The sequence below is a fragment of the Canis aureus genome, chromosome 8 (genome assembly GCF_053574225.1).
Source record: "Canis aureus isolate CA01 chromosome 8, VMU_Caureus_v.1.0, whole genome shotgun sequence".
NCBI classification, from domain to species: domain Eukaryota; kingdom Metazoa; phylum Chordata; class Mammalia; order Carnivora; family Canidae; genus Canis; species Canis aureus.
Window position 1 is genome coordinate 37,822,538 of NC_135618.1, and position 21,057 is coordinate 37,843,594.

The window sequence follows — 21,057 nt, forward strand, 5'->3', positions numbered from 1 at the left end:
GGCTAATGTGCTGTGGGGAGCACAAGGATCTGCTCGAGGTCCCATTTTTTTTTAAGATTTTATTTATTTATTCATGAGAGACACACACAGAGAGAGGCAGAGACACAGGCAGAGGGAGAAGCAGGCTCCATGCAGGGAGCCCGATGTGGGACTCGATCCCGGGACTCCAGGATCACGCCTCAAGTCAAAAGGCAGACGCTCAACTGCTGAGCCACCCAGGGATCCCCTTGAGGTCCATTTTTAAATCTTATGGGTGTATCTTAAGTTGCTGGGTCACGTAGTAAGTCTGTGTTTAAGTTTTTCAGGAGCTGCCAGGCTGGTTTCCACAGTGGCTGCTCCATTGAATGTTCTCACCGGCGATGCACAGGTAACCATTTCTCCATATCCTTGTCAACAGTGGTTATGCTGTTTATTTATTTATTTTTTTTCAAGAGAGAGAGGAGAGAGGGAGGAGGAGGAAGAGGAAAAATGACTAAGTTGCATAGTCAGGTGTATGTTTAAATTCTTAAGAAAATGCCAAACAAGAGTGACCGTATTAACAGGTACCAGTGATGTACGAGAGTTCCAGTTGTCTCTGCCAACATTTGACGTTGTCAGTCCCTTTGTTTTATCTTTCTTTAAAATCTTAAAGGAATTACTTATGGTTTGTTAAATAAATAATTAAATTATTATTTATAATAAAACATATAAAATAAATAATTAAGTTTTTAAAGAATTACTTATTTTTTATTTCAGAGCGAAAGAGAGCATGAGCAGGGGGAGGGGCAGGCTCTGAGCTGAGCAGGGAGCCCAATGTGGGGCTCAATCCCAGGACCCTGGGATCACGCCCTGAGCCAAAGGCAGATGCTTAACTGACAGAGCCACTTGGGGGGGCTCCACAATATAGTGAGTCAGCAATTCTATCCATCACTCTGAGCTCATTACAAGTGCACTCCTTAATCCCCATCACCTACCTAACCCTTCCTCCCACCCTCCTCCCCGCTGGTGACCATCTGCTTCTGCTCAAGAGTCTGTTTCTTGGCTTGTCTCTCTTTTTTCCCTTTGTTCATTTGCTTTGTTTCTTAAATTCTGCGTAGGAGTGAAGTCATATAGTATTTGTCTTTCTCTGACTTATTTCACTTGACATTATACTCTCTAGCTCCACCCGTTTGTAGCAAACAGCAAGATCTCATTCTTTTTTTTTTTTAGGATTTATTTATTGATGATAGAGAGAGAGAGGCAGAGACACAGGAGGAGGGAGAAGCAGGCTCCATGCCAGGAGCCCGACAAGGGACTCGATCCTGGGACTCCAGGATCGCGTCCTGGGCCAAAGGCGGGCACTAAACTGCTGAGCCACCCAGGGATCCCCTGATCTCATTCTTTATTATGGCTCAGTAATATTCCCTTGTATATGGACATAGCCCACCTGTTCCTTACCCATTCATCTGCTGATGGACACTTGGGCTGCTTCCCTAGTTTCACTATTGTAAATAATGCTGCAGTAAACATCGGCGTGCATGTATCCCTTTGAATTAGTGTTCTTGTATTCTTTGGGTGAATACTCAGCAGTGCAATTTGCTGAATCATAAGGCAGTTATTTTTTTTAACTTTTTGAGGAGCCTCCATACTGTCCCCCAGAGTGGCCGCACCAGTTTGCATCCCCACCAACAGTGCACGAGGGTTCCTTTTCCTCCTCCTCCTCGTCAAACCTGTTGTTTCTTGTATTGTTGATTTTAGCCGTTCTGACAGGTGTGAGGTGATATCTCATTGTAGTTTTGATTTGTATTTCCCTGATGATGAGGGATGATGAGCATCTTTTCTGGTGTCTGTTAGCCATTTGTATGTCTTTGGAATATTGTCTGTTGGAGTCTCCATCCCACTTTTTATTTAAACATTTTTTAAAATGGAAATTAGTTTGCTGTTTTGTTTTTTCAAGATTTGTTATTTATTTGACACACACACACACACAGAGAAAATACAAGCAGAGGGGAGCATAAGGAAAAGGAGAGGGAGAAGCTGGCTCCCCCCTGAGCAGAAATCCCGACATGGGGTTTGATAGTTTGATACCAGGACCCCAGGATCATGACCTGGGCTGAAGGCAGGTGCTTAACCAACTGAGCCGCCTAGGTGCCGCCTGCCTACTTTTTAATTGGATTATTCATTTTGGGGGTACTGAGTTTGGTAAGTTATTTATCTATTTTGGATAGTAACCCTTTATCAAATATGTAATTTGCGAATATCTTCTCTCATCCCCATGGGCTGTATTTTAGTTTTGTTGATTGTTTCCTTCACTGTGCAGAAGCTTTTTATTCTGATGTAGTCCCAATAGTTTAGTTTTGCTTTTGTTTTCTTTCCATTAGGAGACATATCTAGAAACATGCTGCTACAGCTGATGCCAGGTAAGTTGCTGCCTCTAGGATTTTTATGGTTTCAGGTCTCACATTTAGGTCTTTCATCCACTTTGAGTTTATTTTTGCATATGGTGTAAGAAAGTGCTCCAGTTTCATTCTTCTGCATGTGGCTGCCCAGTTTTCCCGACACCATTGGCGGGAGAGCACGTCCTCTTCCCATTGCATATTCTTGCCTTGGGCCTATGTCTTAAACCCAGCTTTCCTGAGCTGTACTGCCCACAGCACACAGCGTACCTGTCTGAGGCGTACGGTTCCGTATCTGCTGGTATACTCACTGTGAAGCTCCTCCTATCACCTTGATGCTCACACACCCAATTGCTCTAGGATTTTACTTTTCCTTCAGACTTGATGTCTCCTAATGATTTCAACCCAAACATTACAAGGGAGAGAAGCACTTATATTTAAGACCTATAAGGTGTCACCATCATTTCAGCAACAATTGTTACCTGACCTGCAAGTGACGTGATTTATACCCTCCTGTGCTGTCAGAGCCGAAGCAAGACGTGGGCTCCCCGTGCACATCTGCAACGGGTGTATGCTTTGAGCTCAGACCACAGCTCCTCAATGCACTCACAAAAGAAATTTCCATACCTCAGAATCCATTGAACTATGAAGTTGAGGAGCTCCCACCTGACTCTCAATTGGAAGTAATGAATCCTGTTATTTTTTTTAAAGATTTTATTTATTTATTCATGAGAGACATACACACAGAGAGAGAGAGAGAGAGAGAGAGAGAGAGGCAGAGACACAGGCAGAGGGAAAAGCAGGCTCCATGCAGGGAGCCTGACGTGGGCTTCGATCCTGGGTATCGAGTATCATACCCTGAGCTGCAGGCGGCACTAAACGGCTGCATCACCCGGGCTGCCCATGAATCTTGTTATTAAGCCCATCCTGTGGACTTTAAAATTCCAGAATGTGTGCTTTTCATTTCTAAAACTTCTAATTTGGGGATTCATGGGTGGCGCAGCGGTTTAGCGGCTGCCTTTGGCCCAGGGAGCGATCCTGGAGACCCGGAATCGAATCCCACGTCGGGCTCCCGGTGTATGGAGCCTGCTTCTCCCTCTGCCTGTGTCTCTGCCTCTCTCTCTCTCTCTCTGTGACTATCATAAATAAATAAAAATAATTTAAAAAAAAAAATAAAACTTCTAATTTGGTCATGTATTTCCTACATCTCCATTCATGAGAGCCTACTTTCCATTACCCAGTTGAGTACAGCTATAATCATCATTTTAAAACCCTTGTCTGGGGGGGATCCCTGGGTGGCTCAGTGGTTTAGCGCCTGCCTTCAGCCCAGGGCATGATCCTGGGGACCCGGGATTGAGTCCCGCGTCATGCTCCCTGCATGGAGCCTGCTTCTCCCTCTGCCTGTATCTCTCTCTCTCTCTCTCTCTGTCTCTCTCTCTCTCTCTCTGTGTCTCTCATGAATAAATCTTAAAAAAAACCCTTGTGGAGCACCAGGTAGCTTCAGTCGGTGGTGGTAGGCTGTTGTGACTCTTGATCTTGGGTTGTGAGTTCAAGGCCCACACTGGGTGTGGACAGTACTTAAAATCTTAGGAAAAAACCTTGTCTGATAATTCTAATAACTGACTCATCTTGACATTGGCTTCAGGGGATTCTTCTCCTGTGAGGTTGGGTCACCATTTCCTGGCTCTCTCTCTGACAAGTAGTTTGGATTTTTTTCTTAAGTGAAGTATAGATGACACCATCTTGGATTTTATCGTGAACGCATGACCATCAGGTTGTAGGGACTCTACATTCTGTTATATTCCTATGAAGACTGTGAGTGCTTTCATTTTGGTGCCAGTGAACCTGGTCAGGCTGGAGCTGGGGCCCCGCAAAGCCTGAGGTGGGCAGACGCCAGTCTCAGCCCATACTTCCTCTTCAGCCGAGCTGTTTCCAGGATGCCCCACACATGCACGATTCAGGAGTCTGAAGAGCCTTGGGTAGAGTTTAGACAGAATTTGCGGTCCCCTCCTCTGGTCTCTCCCTTCCAGAATTGTCTATTCATTCTCTGGTGTCTGCTTATCCTGGGCTCCTTCGTCCTTCAGCCAGAGAGGAGCTGGGATCTCTGCTGGAGCCTCAGCACACGCACCGCCGCAGCCTCGCCAGCCTCGTGTCTTCAGGGGAAAGCTGCACCACACACACAGGGAAATCTCCCTGCTGCCCTCCTCCCTGAGGGTCAATTCCCCATGAAAATCTGCCCATTTTCGTTTGTTCTTCAGAACCTGCAGGGGATTTTTTCATTTTGTTTTGGTTGCTATCTGTAGGTTGGCTTTTCTTTTCTTTTCTTTTCTTTTCTTTTCTTTTCTTTTCTTTTCTTTCTCTTCTTTTCTTTTTTTTAAAGCACTTACTCCTCTACTGACTTCTGGAAGTTGATTTCTTGTACTGGGGAGCCTTGCTGAATTGTTTTATTTTTTTTTATTTTTATTTATTTTTATTTTTTTAAATATTATTTATTTGTTTGACAGAGAGAGAGAGAGAGAGCACAAGTAGAGGGATCAGCAGAGGGAGAGGGAGAAGCAGACGCCCTGCGGAACAGGGAGCCCGACGTGAGGCTCAATCCTAGGACCTCAGGATCATGACCTGAGCCAAAGGTAGGTGCTTAACCGATTGAGCCCCCGGGGGTCTCCTGAGTTCTGTTTTAATCGGCATTGGGTTTGGCTGCATATACCGGAAAGCCCAGCTCGTAGAAGAGGATTGGACACAGGCAGCCGTGTACCCACAAATCAGCAAATGGGCCTTGGCAGGGATGTGACGACAACACAGACTCTCCACAGGGAATTCGGGTTCACGAAATTATTGGAGGGGCTGGTTGGTGGGAACGCGGGGGCCACCGGGGATGCTGGCTTCTGGCTGGACCATGAGCGCTGCGGGCCGAGGCCGGTGTTGGTGTGCGGGCGCTGGTAGCCGGCCAGGCCAGAGGCGCGCGTCGTCTGACCTCCGGGCCCCCGGCCACAGCCCAGGCAGAGTGGCCTCCGCCTCCTGTCAGTGGCCGGCCAGGTCCCCGCGGGCCCCACATCGGCAGGCAGTGCCCGAGCTCGCGGAGCTGGCTCTCGCCTGCATTTGCCTCCTGCCAAGCGCGGGCTTGCGGCAAACCCTGCCCTGGGCTGCGAGGCTGGGACCGCGGTGCCCTGAGCCTGGCCCGCGCTCCAGGAGCCCCGGCTGAGCGCCCCCCGCCCGCTGACCACTGACCCCAGGCTGCTGGGCGGCCTGCAGAGAGCCTGCCCCGCCTCGCTGGGACACTTCACCCCACTCTGCGGGACTGGCTGCGCCCCCCACCGAGCCATGGCCTGGGAAACGGGGAGGGAGACCCTGTGGAGCCAGGCCCCAGCTCGGACGCACCTGCTCCTGTGCCCCGGGGAAGGCCAGGCTGCAGCAGCCCTCCGCCAGGGCCCTCCTCCTGGTGGCTCCGAGCACAGCCGCCGCCCGCACATTCTTGCAGCCTGCCGAGGCCCGTATGTGTCCCTTGGCCCACCTGAGGGCTGCTGGCCTCGGGGCCACCTCCCCACTAAGCTGAGGAAACCAAGCACATGGGCTCAGGTTTGGTGGATCAACAGGCACCAGGCCAGGGCCACCAGGGGAGATTCCCAGGCATCTCCTGGGACCCAGTCCAGTGTCCAGGTCACAAGGGACTGACCACGGTCTCCTCTGCATGGGTTTTTTTTTTTTTTAAGAATTTTATTTGTTGGGATCCCTGGGTGGCGCAGCGGTTTGGCACCTGCCTTTGGCCCAGGGCACGATCCTGGAGACCCGGGGTCGAATCCCACGTCAGGCTCGCTGCATGGAGCCTGCTTCTCCCTCTGCCTGTGTCTCTGCCTCTCTCTCTCTCTCTCTCTGGGTGACTAAAATAAATAAATAAATAAATAAATAAATAAATAAATAAATAAATAAATAATTTTATTTGTTTATTCATGAGAGACACAGAGAGAGAGAGGCAGAGACACAGGCAGAGGGAGAAGCAGGCCCCATGCAGGGAGCCCGATGCGGGACTCGATCGCGGTCTCCAGGATCACACCCTGGGTTGAAGGCAGCGCCAAACTGCTGAGCCACCTGGGTTGCCACCTCTGCGTGGGTTGGGGACAAGGAGTCTGCATCACCTGTGTGGGCATGCCTGGGGGGGTGAGGGTGGGGTCACGTCCATCTTCACTCCTAGCACTCCTAGCCAGGGTCTCAGTGGGAGCAGGGATTAGCCAAGGCTGGTAGTGGGAGCCACCTGGGAGGGACCCTGGCCACCCCAGAAACCCCCACCCCTACCCCCTGAGATTCCCCCTACCCAGGTCCTCACTGCACCTGGGGAGTGTGGAGACAGCCCCGCACTGTCACCCCGGCTCTGCTCAGACAGCAGTGCCCTCGAGGTCAGCTCTGGGCCGGCTGCAGAGCACGTCTGTGCTTGAGGCTAAGTGACCGTGTAGCCAAGACCCCAAGCCTGGAATCGGCTCCCCTGCCCACTCTCTCGGAGAGGCCTGAGCTTGTGAATGTGGTCTGACTTCATTTTCCAACACTTGAGGACCAGACCTTGGGAGGTTGGGCTGGGGTGGGAGAATTGCAGGGGGGAGGGACGGATGGGGCAGCACGTGGTCACCGCTGGCCAGATGTGATGAGCTCAGGACCCTCAGGCTGTGGAAAGGACCTGCCATTGCTTTGTTGTAGACGCAGCCACCTCTGCCTCCTACTGCATGCCGAGACCCCAGGTGGTAGCAGGACAGGGACCGAAGGGCAGGGCAAGGCCGGCGTCTCTGTGGCCAGGCCGCACCCCCAGGGCCCTGGACAGGGCCTGAATCTTCCCTGCCCAGCGTGTGCCGGTATCTGAGCAGTGACCAGCACGCAGCAGGAGCTCAGCCCGTGTGCAGGCGGTCCCTGAATAGCAGGTGACCAGGAGGATGCCGGTCGGTCGTGGACGACTTGGGGAGCGGGTGGGGTCCCGGACACCGCCCCCACTCTGCCCCTGCTGGGACCCACTAAACCGGCACTTAAGAAACGAAGCCGAAAAGGAAGTATGACCGCAGCTTGACCCAGGAGACAGCGCGGGTTTGGACTGTTTGCATTTCATACGCAAACATGCGCGCTCCAGGCTGGCGGGAACGGGCTTGAAAGTGCAGGGCAAGTGCAGGTCACTGTGGGGGCTGTGCCCTGATGGCTGACCTGCCTCTGTGGCCCCAACCCGGCCTTCCTGGGGGGTGGGGGTGCGAAGGGTGCAGATCCCGGGGCCGTGGTGGCCTGCAGAGGCTCCCAGGACGCCCCCACCTGAGGTGAACGGTGGTGGGGGCACCACCCTCATCCATCCAAGGGCTGGGGGCCTTGCTCCGCTGCCCATTTCCTGATCTGGGGGTCGGGTTTTCTCCCACCTGTTCTGGAGCCTGCAGGGGGAGGGCCGCTCCCTGGGCACTCCCTGGGGCTAGGCTCTTAGCCAGGCTGAAAAGGGCTGTTGAAGCATGAACGCGCCCCCCCTCCATTTCTGAGCCTGGGTGAGGCTGACGCAACCTTGGGCGGAGGCTTAGGGGGTGCGTGGGCTCTGCCCAGCCCAGGGCAGCCTCCCTGGGAGGGGTGAGTGGAGAGGTGGCTTGGTCTCCCGCAGGCCCCGATCAGTGTTCCCCGCGAGTGGCTCCCCACCCACTTCTCCACCCAACAGGGGCCGCAAGGCCTCCCCAGCTCCACTCCAGAAAGGCACGGTGGGAGGGTCTTCCCGGAACCCTGCCCACCCGCTGCCGCACTCAAGGGCCTGGCAGGTAGGAAAGGGTGTTGCACCTGCTGAGGCCTCTGTTCCGGGAGGCCGGGAGCCAGGTGGGTCCCGCCGGCCTAGTCCACCTGGGCCATGGGTGGGGCAGGACGGGAAGGAGAGATCGGCCACACCCTAGGCAGTGGAGCAGGCGGGTCACCCAGCCCTGTCCCCAGCCCTGGTGTAAATGGGGGAACTGAGGTCAGCGTGAGCCAGAGGTGGCCCTGCCTTCTCGGCCCAAATTCTCTCACCTCACCCTGCCCTGCCCTGCCCTGCGGCCAGAGGGGAGGGATACGAGCCACCAGTTGGCCTCTCACAGCTGGGGGCCGGCTGACTCAGACCTGGAGGGGGAAGGCCAGCCAGGCAGACTTGTTGGCCCTGGCCCTGGGAGCAGGGCTGGAGGCCGCACAGACGCCACCCGCAGGGGCCTGAGGAGGTTTGATCTGGGGCTCTGAGACCCCTCCAGACCCATAAGGCCCTGCACTGGCCCAGGGCAAGGGGGGTGGGGGGCCAGGGTGGGGGTCCTGCCCCAGTGGTGGCAGTATCAGAGTGGCTCTTTCCCGCAGACAATGGCCCTGCAGACTGCTCAGCCTCCCCTGGGGTCCCGTTGGACCTCCACACGTGGCAGCCTCCTGCTCCTGCTCCTCAGCCTTGGTGAGTGACGGGGTGGGCTGTCGCAAAGTGCTGGGGTTCAGAGAGCATCAGAGGGCAGCTGAGGTTCTTCAGAAAGACTGCCTGCCTCATACCCCCGCCCCTGGCAGGTGCCCTGAGTCCCGGTAGGCTGTCAGCCGTGTCTCTGCCCCCAGAGCTGCCTGTGTCCTGTGCCCCTGCTGGGCCGCCATACCCTGTGGTACTGGAAGCTGAGCCAGGGCAGTGACGGGGGCTCAGGCCCAAGGGACAGTGTCCATGGAATGAGCTTCCATTGCCCTGAGCAGCGAGGTCTTAGGAGGCGGCTTGGGCTCCCTGGGGTAGGTTGTAAGGTGTTGAGGTGGGGTGGGGGGGGCAGCTGTGCCTCCTTCCTACCCAGAGTGGAGGCCTGTGGCAGGTACACCCAGGAGTCCTTGGCCATCCCCTCAAGCCTGTGCACCTTCCCCTGCAGGGTGGGTGTTACCTTCCAGGGCCCAGGCTGCAGACTCAAGACTGGTAAGGTCCCTCTGGGGACAGAGGAAGGTGTCTGACCCTGGGTGAGGGGTCATGCATGCATGGCTCATGCATGCATGGCTCAGCCACAGCGCCACTCTGCCCTCAGGGTGTCATGACCCCATGGCTGCAAGGCACCTCCCGGGACCTGACCTGGCAGTGGCCTGAGCTCACTGTCATCCTCTCGAGGGACCGGCGGGACACACAGAGTAAGCAGGACACCCTGCCCCCTGGGCTGTCAGGACACCTGGGCGTGGGGATTGTGGCATGGGCTCCCACCTGCTCGTACATCTCTGGCCCTTCCTGGCTGCATGACAACCTCGGAGAGTACACAGAATCACCCCGTTTTGCTGATGTGTGAACTGAGGGCTGGAGGGAGTCATGCATTATCCAGGGTCTCGGCAAGGTTTGGGAGGAGGAGACAAGAGAAGGCCAGTCCACAACCCCCCGCCTGCTCCTGCAGAGAAGGTCTGCCCCCCAGGGCAGAAGGCCCACGTGGTGGATGAAAACCTTGTCTTCTATGAGGAGTGGGAGCTGGAGGCTTGTGTGGACGGGGCCCTGCTGGAGGCTCAGATGGACCGGGTGAACATGGTGCCCTTCACCTACCAGCAGCTTGATGTTTTTAAGCGAAAACTGGACCAGGTAGTTGGTGATGGGCTCATGTCTGCCCGCTGGGCCACAGTTTCGCCAGGTTCCCAAGGAGTGGCTGCGGCCCTCACAGTCACCTCCCGGGGCAGCTCTACCCACAGGGGTACCCTGAGTCCCTGATCCAGCACCTGGGGTACTTCTTCTTCGAGATCACCCCTGAGGACATCCACAAGTGGAACGTGACATCCCTGGAAACAGTGAAATCTCTTCTTAAAGTCAGCAAAGGGCACAAAGTGGATGCTCAGGTGACAACCTACCTGGAGGGAGCAGGTGGTGTGGGGTTGTGCAGACCCCAGGGGATGCATTTCTCCCTGGCCCAGGACGCCTCCGTGGCCTCCTTCCACAGGTGGCTGCCCTGATTGCCTGCTACGTGGCGGGAGGGGGCCAACTGGACAAGGCCACCCTGGACGTACTGGCCACCTTCAGTCCCACGTACCTGTGTGTCCTCAGTCCTGAGCAGCTGGGCTCTGTGCAGCACAGTGTTATTTGGTGAGTCCCAGGGGCCTGCCGGGCATGGTGGGTGTGCTGTGGCCCACCCAAGCTCACTGCCCGGCCCCATGCTGGCCCTCCAGGGTGGCCAGGGCCCAGGACCTGGATGCATGCCGCCCACCACAGATGGATGTCCTCTACCCCAAGGCCCGCACTGCCTTCCAGAACCTGAGCGGGTCTGAATACTTTGAGAGGATCAAGCCCTACCTGGGTGAGCCAGGGAGAACACCTGGGGGCAGGATGGCCGGGCCTGGCTCTTACCCCACCCGGCAGCTGCTGTCGCCATGACAGGGGCTCCACACGGCCTCTGCCCTTACAAGTGTGTGTAGGTTGACACCCGATGAGTTCTGAGTCCCACTCAGGTGCTTCCTCGGCCACCCACACCTCTCCACCCACCCAGAGGGTCAGGCGGTCACCCGGGTTCCCGGGCCCAGGAATTCCGAAGAAGTGGGCTTCTTGCAGCAGCCTGTGCTCAGAGGGTTAGACTGGGGCCTGTTGTGAGGTGTCACGCTTGGTGCCCCTCTCCCCGCGGGCAGGTGGGGCCCGCACCGAGGACCTGCGGGCTCTCAGTCAGCAGAACGTAAGCATGGACACAGCCACGTTCAAGACCCTGCAGAGGGAGGCGGTGCTGGTACGGCTGCGGGGCGGGGCCACACGGAGAGGGGCGGGGCCACAGAGAACAGGACGGGACCACACCGAGAGGGGCGGGGCCACACAGAGGGGGGCGGGGCCAGAGGCGGGGGCCGCAGGACAGCCCAACCGTAAGGGGTGGGGCCGCAAGACAGCGCGGCCGTAAGGGGCGGGGCCACATGTAATGGGGCGGGGCCATAGGGGTGGGGCCACGCAGAGGGGCGGGGCCGCAGGACGGTGCGGTCGTAAAGGGGCGGGGCCACACGGGGCTGCCCCGGCCAGGGTCTGCTACAAAGTCTGGGGGGCTCAGGCAGGGTGCTTGGGCCCGGGAAGCCCCGGGAGGTGTGGACACGGCAGACCTTCTGGGGGAGGATGGGCGGCCCTGACGGCCACGTGGGGACTCCGGCAGCCGCTGACTGTTGCCGAGGTGCAAAACCTTTTGGGTGCAAACCTGGCGGGCCTGAAGGCGGAGCAGGGGAACAGCCCCGTGCGGGACTGGATCTTACGGCAGCGGCAGGATGACCTGGACCGTCTGGGCCTGGGGCTCCGCGGTGGCATCCCCAACGGCTATCTGGTCATGGACCTCAGCTTCCGAGGTGGGCTGGGTGGCTGGCTGGGTGGAGCTGGGGCAGAGCCAGGCATGGCGCCTGAGTCACTGTCTCTGCACAGAGGCCCTCTCAGGGGGCGCCCGCCTCCTCCGACCCGGACCAGTGTTCACCGCCATCCTGGCTCTGCTCCTGGGTTTGATCCCGAAGTGAGCCCACTGCTCTGGACGCTGGACCTCTCCTGCTGCGAGGCTCCCTGGCCACCCCAAGGGGACTGGAGTTCAATAAAAGGCCACCATCCTTCCCCGCAGAGATGCCCTGTGGTGTTCTGAGGGCGGGTGGGAAGGCCCGACTGTGTCACCTGGTGGATGTGCTTCCTGAGCGGTGGCCCCTCCTATCCTCACGTGGAGATGAGGGTCCAGGGGCCTGACTCCAGGCAGGGGGGTGGCCCTCGGGGCCCTCTTACCACTGTTTCCATTCCCAGGGCCTTCCCTCCGAGGCCAAGCCAGCACTCAGGGTGGCTTCTGGTGACAGACCCCAGGAGATGGCAGACAGAAGTCCTATTCCCCACTAAGAGGGTCTCTGCCCCTCCTTGGGCTCAGGGCAAAGGGACCCAGGCTGGAAGATCACCTCATCTTTTATTCAAATCAATCAGCAAGGCCCACTCCCCCCCCCCCCCATGCCAGTTCTTTATCCTGAGGGAGGCCAGGGGCTGGGCAGCATCGCTGTCAACTGTTCAGGGCTGGGGAGTGCATGGGCAGGTCCTCATTCCAACTCCGTGTCCTGGGAGCTGGGTGTGAGTAGGGACCAGCCCCACAAGTCCCTAGGATGTGGGCCGTGGCCAGGTCCTCTGGGCCCGGAGCCTGCAGCTCGGACTGGATGGGTGTCCAGCTCCACCCTCAGCCTCAGCCTCAGTTTCCCTGCATGCGGTGCTGGGGCAGTGCCATCTTCGGAGGCCTTGGTGCAGGAGCCCCACAAGGAATCCTGGCTGGGGCCTGGGGAGCCCAAGTGCAGCAGCCACAGGAGGCCCAAGGGCAGGGCCACGGCGAGTGGCAGGTACACCCGGTGGGCTGGTGGGCTGCCTGCAGGTGGAACACGGATGGAGTGCCGGTCAGTCCCAGCTGGCAGCCTCCGGGGCCTGCACAGCCCCTCACTCTGGGCTCCACGCCCTCGTCATCCCATGGGTGGGGAAGGCCAGTGGGGCCACCATGGAGGCTGCTCCTCTGGGCCCTGACACGGATCTCACAGCTCCCCGCCCTCCCTGGTGCTCAGCAGGTATTGGGGGAGGTGATTTTGTCCTTCATTAACTCAACAACCAGGGAAGAGTGAGGCCAATGTCCCCCAGACGTCACCCAAGGAGGCAAAAGTATGAGGTTGTGCGATGAGAAACCGGGGTCCTCCGTGGCCCTGGGCAGACGGGGCAGGCCCACCAGAGTGGAGGGAGGGGCTGGGGCGGGGCATACCGGAGGCAGGGGCGTCATTCCAGGGCTGGCCCGAGGTGGGGGCTGGGTAGGGCACCCCAGGTGTGGTGCTGGGGGTCCCGGTGGTGGGGCGGGCGGGGCCGGGGGGGCTGGCGGGATCCGTGTCCAGGCCCAGCTCTCCTAGGGCCGACGTGTTCAAGCTGCGGAGCCAGGAGCTGATGGTCGGGTGGCTGCGCGCCTTCCGCAGGTCCCCCACGTTCTGGCCCAGCAGTGTTGTCACATTGCCCACACTCAGGTTCTGTGAGAAGAGGCAGGGGGCCATGGGGGCAGGTCCAGAGGGGCCTGCAGAGGCCAGCTCTGGGATCAAGGGCAGACCCCGCAGGGTGGTACTTAACTCAGGAATGGGCGCAGGGGCGAAGCCTGGCAGATGGGATCTGGGGTTCTTGCAGTCTGCACACCTCCGCCCTGGGGGTGCACGGGGCGGGCAGACTGTGCCAGAGGCCTCCTCTGCCCCATCCCCGACCGGGCAGCTGCGGGGCCCACCTGCAGCACTCGGGGGTTCAGCGTGGTGAAGGTGTCGATGTCCATGGAGACGTTGGCCTGGACCAGGTGCCGGAGCTCCTCCACAGGGGCGCCGCCTGGGGGCCAGCCGTGGTGAGCCGAGAGGGGCGGGGGCTCCTGGGGTCACAGCACCCTCACTCAGGGCCGGGGGCTCCCGGGGTCACAGCGCCCTCGCAGGAGCTGAGCCAGGGCTATTGGGGTCACAGTGCTCTCACTCGGGGCCGGGGGCTCCCGTGGTCATAGCGCCCTCACTCGGGGAGGGGCTCTCGGGGTCACAGCGCCCTTGCAGGAGCTGGGCCAGGGCTCCCGGGGTCACAGTGCCCTCACTCGGGGCTGGGGGGTCCCAGGGTCACAGCACTCTCACTTGGGTCCGGGGGCTCCCGGGGTCACAGCACCCTCACTCGGGGCCGGGGCTCTCGGGGTCATAGCGCCCTCACTCGGGGCTGGGCCAGGCCGGGGACTCACCCAGGTAGGGACGCATGAGGCGGTAGTAGGCCGCTGTGCTCCTGGCGCCGCCAAAGGCCTCGCGGGCCTTGGTGTAGAGCACGTCTTTGCGGCTCTGAGGGCAGGAGGAGATGTCCAAGGCCCCAGCCTGCCTGTGGGACAGAGAGGCTGCTGCTCGGGCTGGGACCCCGTGCCCCCCTTCCCCATCACAGCTTTCCTCTGGCTCCGTCTGCTGTGCTGAACAGTGTCCCCCAAGACCTCAGAACGTAACCTCGATGGAGAACAGAGCCACACTACTTGTGGACGGGATCTAACGGCCTCACGCTGAATTAGCCTCCCAGTCAAACCATCCCAGTCAAAGGCCATGTGACAAGGAAACCAGCACGCAGGCGCTGAGAGGCAGGCAGAGGCTGAGGGGATGCGCCCACCTGCCCAGGAAGGCCAAGGGGCTCAGCAGCGGCACGTGCAGGATGGACACCCCCCTCAGGCTCCAGGGGGAGTTGGCCCTAGGACCTCCAGATCACAAGGGAAGTTTCTCTCATTGTAAACCACCTGGTTGGTGGTCCTCGCTTGTGCAGCCACCGGAGGCTGAGTGCCCCCTCCCCGGTAGGCTCACCGGAACTCCGAGGGCCTGATGGCCTGGATCTGCCGGGGACTCATCCAGCAGAGGCGCCAGCCCCCGATGGCCACGAGCAGGGCGCCGGTGATGGTGCCGTTGTGGTCCAGGTACTTCTGTAGGACAGCCTGGAGGCAGGGCGCAGGTCGGCGGGGCTGGGGCAGCACCTCCCTTCCCCTTCCCCCCGCACCCGCCCCGCGCGTGGCCCTCACCTCAGTCTGGTTCTCCAGGGCCACGTCCGAGGCCAGCAGGGCCACAACCGTGTCCCTGGATGTGATGTTCCACTGGCCAATCTCTGAGCGGGAGTAGAGGTAGACCAGCGAGGTGATGAGTCGCAGCTGCTCCTCGGGGACACCGTGTGGGTAGACCTGGGGGGTGTGAGGGTCAGGCCATGCTGCCCATGCCCCCCACCTCCTCCCGTAGCTGGTCAGCAGCGCACCCGAGCCAGCTTGGCCTTGACGACGCGCTGGCACTCGGCTGGCAGGGGGTGCTGCAGCAGGGGATCCAGGTTGGCTGTGAGCACGCGGCTGCCCAGGCAGGAATCCAGCTGCAAGCAGTCATAGCGCACTAGAAACAGGTTGTCATGCAGCGTGGCCGCCGTGATGTCTCCACGGAGGCAGGGTCTCCCTGTGGTGGGGGGGGTTGGGGGTTTGAGCTGACCTTTGCTGACTTTGCCCCCCCCAACCTTAACCTACCTTTGACTCTCTCTGAACTTGACCTCTAGCCAAGAACTTGGCCTAGACCATATAGAGTCAAACCTGACCTTGACCTGTGGTTCAGCTCGGTGGCCTCCAACCACGCCCCCAACCCCAGGCTGGATGCGAAGCCCTGGGCTATACCCAGGAGGTCCAGCAGCAGTGGGACTGTGTGTTGGGTTGGGAGCCCAGATCAAGGGGAGGGACAGCATCCCCAGGCCACAGTGGCCACACTCACCTGTGCCCCTCTTGGGCCGAGAGGACACCGACTCGGCCTTGGCCTCGAGGAAGCCAGTGACGAAGCGCCTGGCATCGCGCTGGCTGAGCTGCCCAGCTCGGTACGTGGCCACCATGCCCCTGAAGAAGTCCAGGCCCACAGCCTGGCGAGGCAGGCATGGAGACTCCATACCCTGGGGAGGGGCTGCCAGGGACCACCTGGTTCCTCCTCCTGTCCCACAGACAGAAACCCAGGGACGCTGGTACGTCCTACCCCCAGGCCTGGACAGGCTGGTGGAGGGTCGGTGGATGCCCCTGCCCTTGTCCACAGCCAGCTCGACCATCCCCCACGGGAGACTGTCCTACCTCCTGCACCTGCATCCACAGGCTGGGGCTGATGTAGGTGGCCAGGGGTCCCAGAGCCTGCAGCCCCTCTAGGTCCCAGGAACCAGGAGGCCTGGTGTGTGGTAAGGGAGCACCGTGACGGGGTCAGGAGCAGAGCCCAGCCTCTGGAGGCTGCCCGCCCCTCCCTGAGCACCCGGTTTCCAGCGCCTGCCCTGCGGGGGACACCTCCTGCTCAGCCGAGGCCCTCCCACCCCAGGTGTCTGGGCGGAGGGTACTGGGCCTGGCCTACCCAAGCACGGTCGTGCCACTGGCTAGCAGCGTGTTGAGGGCGGCTTGCTGGGTGGTAGTGAGCCCGCGGCAGCGCTGCAAGTTCTCCAGCACACGGGGGTCTGCAGCCTCGATGCTGGACGCGTCCATGTCACACACCAGGACCCCGAGGAGCAGCAGGTCAGAGGCGCTGAGCCGCAGCCGGGGCCCCCCCTGCCAGACAGCGGGTCAGCACCGGCCTGGCCCCACCACCTGTCCGCCTGTCCTGTCCCGGTGTGCCCACAGTGCCTACCAGGCAGGCCAAGGCCATGTGTCGCAGGGCGGCCCTCTGGTCTGGCAGGTTGACTAGCAGCTCCGTGTCCCCCTGGACGGCGCGGTGGATGAAGGCCCGGCACCTGGCTTCCCTCACCTGAGTCAGGCTGCAGGCAGGTTGGTGGGTGGGAGGGTGGAGGCCACCCGAGGGTCCTCTGGGATGGCCCACGTGTCCCTGGGGAGCTCAGCCTCTGCTGCCTGAATTCGAGGTGGGGTGGGGGGCAGGCACTCACTCATAGAAGAGCAGCAGGTCCGGGGGGTGGAGCTCAAAGTCGTCCTGGAGGCCGCGCAGAGTGACCAGGTTGGCCAGGCAGCTGAGCTGGGCAGGGCAGAGGCGTGTCGCTCGCTTGCCCACCTGGGGCTTCCGGGCCCTCCTTTCTGCCCCGTTCCCCTTGCACCCCGTGTGGGGCCCTTCCCGCCGCCTGGGCTCTGTCACCCGCCCGACGTGTCCTCTCCCTGTCAACTTCCGCATCAGAACTAGTCTCAGGGAGCGTCAAGGGCAGCCTGACACCCCCCGCTAGGTCTCCAGGCCTTCTGCCCCCACCCCGGCCCCCACTGCACTACAGCGGCTAAGAGTCCTTTATCCTTTTTTTTTTTTTCAGAGTCCTTTATCCTGATGCCACCTCCCGCCTGGACTTCTTGTCTCACTTGATTGACTTTGGGGTCGTTCCAGATTTATTACTAATTTCATACTAACTTTATAATGAGACAAAATAGTAGCTTTTTTGTTTTTGCAGCTTTAAGCTCAGGGGCAGGCAGTGCTTGGGTCTGCTGAGGGTCGAGTGGACTCAGGTGGCAAGGGAGAGGCCAGTGGGCTGGAAGATCCACACACAGCCCAGAGGGCCCGCCCCAGGGAGGCAGGAAGTGCCCAGCGCAGGCCTGGTGGACAAGCCCTCACTAGAACCAGACAGAAGGTGGGTAATTGGCTGAGAGGTCCTGGAAACGGCCCCATGTAGGCAGCACCAGAGAGTCACCCGTGGGAAGGAAAACTCAATGTAAGATGGCTAGACCTCCTGGCACGTCGGGGTTCCCCGAAGAGACGCATCTCAGGTGCTTGCGAGGTTGCCAGGGTCTCGGGCATGGCCCCGGCACTCCGGTGGGCTCGCTCCCCATCCTGGCCCCGTGGGCCCCCGGCTGACCCTCTGCCCGTAGCTGGGGACGCCCTTCCTTCCGACCTGTCTCTTCCCCTGCCTGTCTGCCCCTGCCCTCAGCACCCCCTGCCCCCACCAGCCACAGCCACAGCCACACACCTGCCAGGCTCTGAGAAGTGCCTGCTGTGTTGCCATCCCCCTGATGAGATCGGAAAGCTGGTCCCGGGGCAGCTGGCTGGCCGGCTGGCACCAGAAGTTGTGCAAGAGGGAGGAGGTGTTGGCGCTAGCAGGAAGGAGGCAGGTGGTGAGGGGCGGCAGAGTGAGGCATGCAGTAGGGACGTCAGCACCCCCAGCGCGGAGGGAGCGAGACCCAGGAAGCCTGGCCAGCGGCGCCTCGGCCCACGGCAGCCTGGGCCCTCATGCGGCAGGTGCAGCCCCAAGCTGCGGGCACGCTTCACCATGGCCCTGGCCTAGTCCTGGCGGGCTCTGAGCTCGGGCAGGCTCCACTGTCCCAGCGACGGCCGAGGGCTTGTAGGCGACATGGCCTGGGCACCTGCTGGGCCACCACAGCCGCACTGGCTTCCAGCCGGGGGCTCCTCACAGTGTGCACGGGGAGGGCGTCCTGTGTGCGCCGGCCTGGGCCCCTGCTATCCCCAGCCCACACCCATCGCCCACAGATTGACGGCTCGGCAGCTCTCTCTAACCCCGGGAAGGGAAGGGGGGCTGAGCCCACATTCAGGACCTGAACGGTGCTTGGAGATGCCTGAGTGTCGGGGCCGGGAGAACAGCCAAGCCCCGGGCAGAGGAAGGAGGCCCAGAGGACCCAGGACGCCGAGTAATTGCCTGCCAGGCCAGGAGCAGTGCACGTGGTGAGGGGCTGCGATGGCCTGGGGGACCCGCTCCTGGCCCCCTGGCTGTGACTCTGATGCAGGACACTGGTTGCCCTGGGCCATCTCGGGCATGCAGCCCCGCCTCCACTATGCCCGGGCCATGGAGTGCAGAACCTGGAGATGTACCCCCTACCCCTGCCTGCCAGAGGATCAGCTGCGGAAACGTGACCTGGTTGTTGGAGTGGCAGGACGGGCTGGCACTCACATGGCCCAGGGGTCGGCCCTGCTGGCATCCAGCCCTCCCTCGGAGAGGCCCTGGGCCTGGGGACAACAGCAATGCGCGGTGAGCCACACGAGGACGGCGAGGCCTGGGCTCACCTGGGCACCTGCAACGGAACAGGCCGTGAGCAGCTGCCGGCCCCCCAGGCCCATCCCTCAAGATCTGCCCGGGGTCCCCTGTGTCCTAGGGTAGGCCTACCACCACAGATGGTCCTGCCACCCTAGGGGAGTCTAGCCGTGGGAACCATACCCCGGAGCGTCCGAGGTACCCCCTTGTGAGGGCCGTCTCACCTGCTCTGGGGCCCATGGCTGTGCGGTGAGCACTGCTTGTCCTGGCACGAAGGTGTGGGGTCACGGGCCGTGGGTCCAGGACAAGCTGGAGAAGAGAAGGTGATGAGACCCACCCCCTCACCTTCCCCTGCCCTCTTTGGCATGGGGCGCAGACAGGGAGGTGCAGTCCAGGGTCGTATAGGATGGGTGCCCTACCACCGCGTGTCTGTGTCTTTGGGGAGGGGTGCAAACCCCACAAAGAGTGCGTCTCTGGAACTGGAGGGAGTGGCACGAGGAGGGGCCTATCTTATCACAGGCCGGGCTCCTGGGACCTGCAGGCTTAGGTGTCTCCAATAAACAGATCTGTTGACAGCTACAGGGGAGGGCGGGGGTCTCAGTAAGTCTCTGCAGGTGGGTACGAGTAGAGGCTTGGGGGCTCTCAAACCTGTCCCCAAAGCTCTCTTTCCCTCCTGGGGCCTCGGACACCCATCCAGACAGTGCCCTCAGCCACAAGCTGCACCACAGCCCCTCCCCTGTAGCAAGCAGCCCTGCCCGTCTCCAACTGGCGGCCTTAACTGTGACCTGAAGGGTGTCCTGTGGGGTCCTGGGGTCTCTAGATGCTGCCTGGCCCCGGGCAGTTACCATCAGTCCTATGCGGGGGACGAAGCGGAAGCTTGGAGAAGCTCAGTTACCCACCCAGGGCCACCGGGAGACCGCCACAGAGCCGAGGCCCTGCCCCAGCCGTCGCTTCTCACCTGAGTGTGGAGACCATCTGCTGTAGGAGGGCTGCCCCTGTGCCCCTGTGCCCCGAGGTGGCTGTCGAATGCAGGGGGTGTAGGCCAGGTACCAGGTGCTTCAGACATCAGTGACCCCAGTCTGACTGTCAGCCCCTACAGCTGAGCACTGGGGCACAGTGGTGGTGCCGGGGGGTGCCACCTAGGTTCCTGCTCACCTCCATGCCTCACCCAACACCCAGACTGCCCGGGCACCCGATCCCGCAGTGATGCCTGCTAGGCAGATGTGTAGGGGAGGGCCCAGGGCTGCGTCAGGTGAGGCTGCCATGTGCACCCCTGGGGGCCCCAAGCACAGCAGAGAGCACACCTGCTCTCCGGCCCTGGGGGAGCGGGAGGCTGAGCTCACGGTTGGCAGCTGCCCAGCGCACACCCCTTCCCACCGGGGAGCGAGTCTGCACCCCGAGGACTGTATGTGCCTTTGCATGCGTGCTGGTGTTCTTGTGCACACGTGTGTGTCCAGGAGCACCCACGGCTATGTGCACGTCTGGTGCATGCGTTCCCTGCAGCAGGGACGTTCAGCGCACGGGGATCCAGTGTGGGACCTGGGACCTGGGTGCAGTGACACGTGTGGCGTTTTTTGCCCTGTGAGCACGTGTGTCTGTACACGTGTGTACCGTGTGGGGGGACACGCTGGCCCCAAGCAAGTGACCTCAGTGACAAAGAGCCCTGCCACACATGCCCTGGGGCCAGGGCGGGGCAGCTCCACCAGGTGGGGCCTCTGAGGCCTGGTGGGAGGTGCCCCAGCTGGGGTAGGCGGGGCAGGGTGCCGAGGGGGACCCGGGACTCATCCCCTCCTGGAGGGGATGCAACTCCCGCTCCGCAGGGCTGGGGGGGCCTGGGCTGTGGAACCCCATGATACTGGCTTAGCTACCGGACAACCGCCACCAGCACCGCCAGGAGGTCTGCACGTGCCCCAAAGAGCCCGCCTCAGGGCCAAGCAGACGCGCTGAGCCGGAGGGACCAGCTGGGGACTGGACAGCCCCACGGAAGTTTGGCTGCACTGCGTGGGGCTCCACGTGCTCCTGGCCTTCCAGCAGCACACGGGCCCCAGGAACTTGCCTGTCGCGGGGCTGCCCCACACTTTCCCCTGCCCACAGCACCTGTCTGGCCACCCTCACCTGAGGAAACTCTCCTTGCTGTCCCTGTCCAGGAGGCCCTGATTCCCACTCCAAACCTGGCCCACCCACAGCTGGGGGACAGACAGTCTGTATAGCTGTGTCCTGGCTCTGCAGCCTCAGCCTGAGGGCCCCCACGTGGGAAATAGCCAACCCGTAGGAGCAAGGCCTGGATCTGGCCTGTGGGTGACTCTCTGGGTCCTGGGTGCCTCAAGGGGCCAAGGATACCTAAGAGGGGGAAGC

General features: G+C 60.5%; 2 protein-coding genes and 1 long non-coding RNA gene across 12 annotated transcripts; 2 read left to right on the forward strand and 1 right to left on the reverse strand.

Moving 5' to 3' along the window:
* Positions 1-108: 108 nt before the first annotated feature.
* On the forward strand, positions 109-11,868 carry MSLN (mesothelin). 10 transcript variants are annotated; one of them, XM_077906013.1, is made up of 13 exons: positions 109-367; positions 2,340-2,378; positions 4,861-4,984; positions 8,673-8,760; positions 9,206-9,249; positions 9,356-9,455; positions 9,641-9,891; positions 9,984-10,139; positions 10,241-10,383; positions 10,467-10,594; positions 10,920-11,014; positions 11,423-11,609; positions 11,683-11,868. In XM_077906013.1, exons 4-13 carry the CDS (start codon positions 8,676-8,678, stop codon positions 11,769-11,771), a joined length of 1,278 nt encoding a protein of 425 aa, XP_077762139.1. In that variant the 5' UTR covers positions 109-367; positions 2,340-2,378; positions 4,861-4,984; positions 8,673-8,675; the 3' UTR covers positions 11,772-11,868. The 10 variants fall into 10 exon arrangements, with proteins under 10 accessions (XP_077762139.1, XP_077762141.1, XP_077762130.1 ...); XM_077906015.1 differs by lacking the exons at positions 109-367; positions 2,340-2,378; positions 4,861-4,984 and adding an exon at positions 7,907-8,171; XM_077906004.1 differs by lacking the exons at positions 109-367; positions 2,340-2,378; positions 4,861-4,984 and adding an exon at positions 8,176-8,307.
* A 316-nt stretch (positions 11,869-12,184) lies between these two features.
* LOC144318754 (mesothelin-like protein) lies at positions 12,185-19,067 on the reverse strand. The gene is made up of 15 exons (XM_077906002.1): positions 18,927-19,067; positions 18,622-18,742; positions 17,686-17,809; positions 16,669-16,754; positions 16,416-16,542; positions 16,146-16,336; positions 15,878-15,968; positions 15,534-15,675; positions 15,040-15,227; positions 14,813-14,968; positions 14,601-14,728; positions 14,006-14,136; positions 13,523-13,617; positions 13,022-13,277; positions 12,185-12,640 (listed from the first exon to the last, which is right to left on the reverse strand). Exons 1-15 carry the CDS (start codon positions 18,940-18,942, stop codon positions 12,324-12,326), a joined length of 2,169 nt encoding a protein of 722 aa, XP_077762128.1. The 5' UTR covers positions 18,943-19,067; the 3' UTR covers positions 12,185-12,323.
* On the forward strand, positions 13,986-17,149 carry LOC144318757 (uncharacterized). Its single transcript, XR_013384789.1, has 3 exons — positions 13,986-14,710; positions 14,831-16,552; positions 17,038-17,149. It is a non-coding gene; the product is annotated as an uncharacterized LOC144318757 (long non-coding RNA).
* Positions 19,068-21,057: the final 1,990 nt, after the last annotated feature.

Coding starts and splice junctions, on each gene's coding strand:
- MSLN (XM_077906004.1), top strand. CDS start 8,203: ATGGGTGGGGCAGGACGGGAAGGAGAGATCGGCCACACCCTAGGCAGT. Junction 8,308..8,672: donor GTGTAAATGGGGGAACTGAG/GTCAGCGTGAGC, acceptor TCTTTCCCGCAG/ACAATGGCCCTGCAGACTGC. Junction 9,456..9,640: donor GGACCGGCGGGACACACAGA/GTAAGCAGGACA, acceptor TGCATTATCCAG/GGTCTCGGCAAGGTTTGGGA.
- LOC144318754 (XM_077906002.1), bottom strand. Junction 15,676..15,877: donor TGTGGATGCAGGTGCAGGAG/GTAGGACAGTCT, acceptor CTGCCTCGCCAG/GCTGTGGGCCTGGACTTCTT. Junction 14,729..14,812: donor CCCTGGAGAACCAGACTGAG/GTGAGGGCCACG, acceptor CCCTGCCTCCAG/GCTGTCCTACAGAAGTACCT.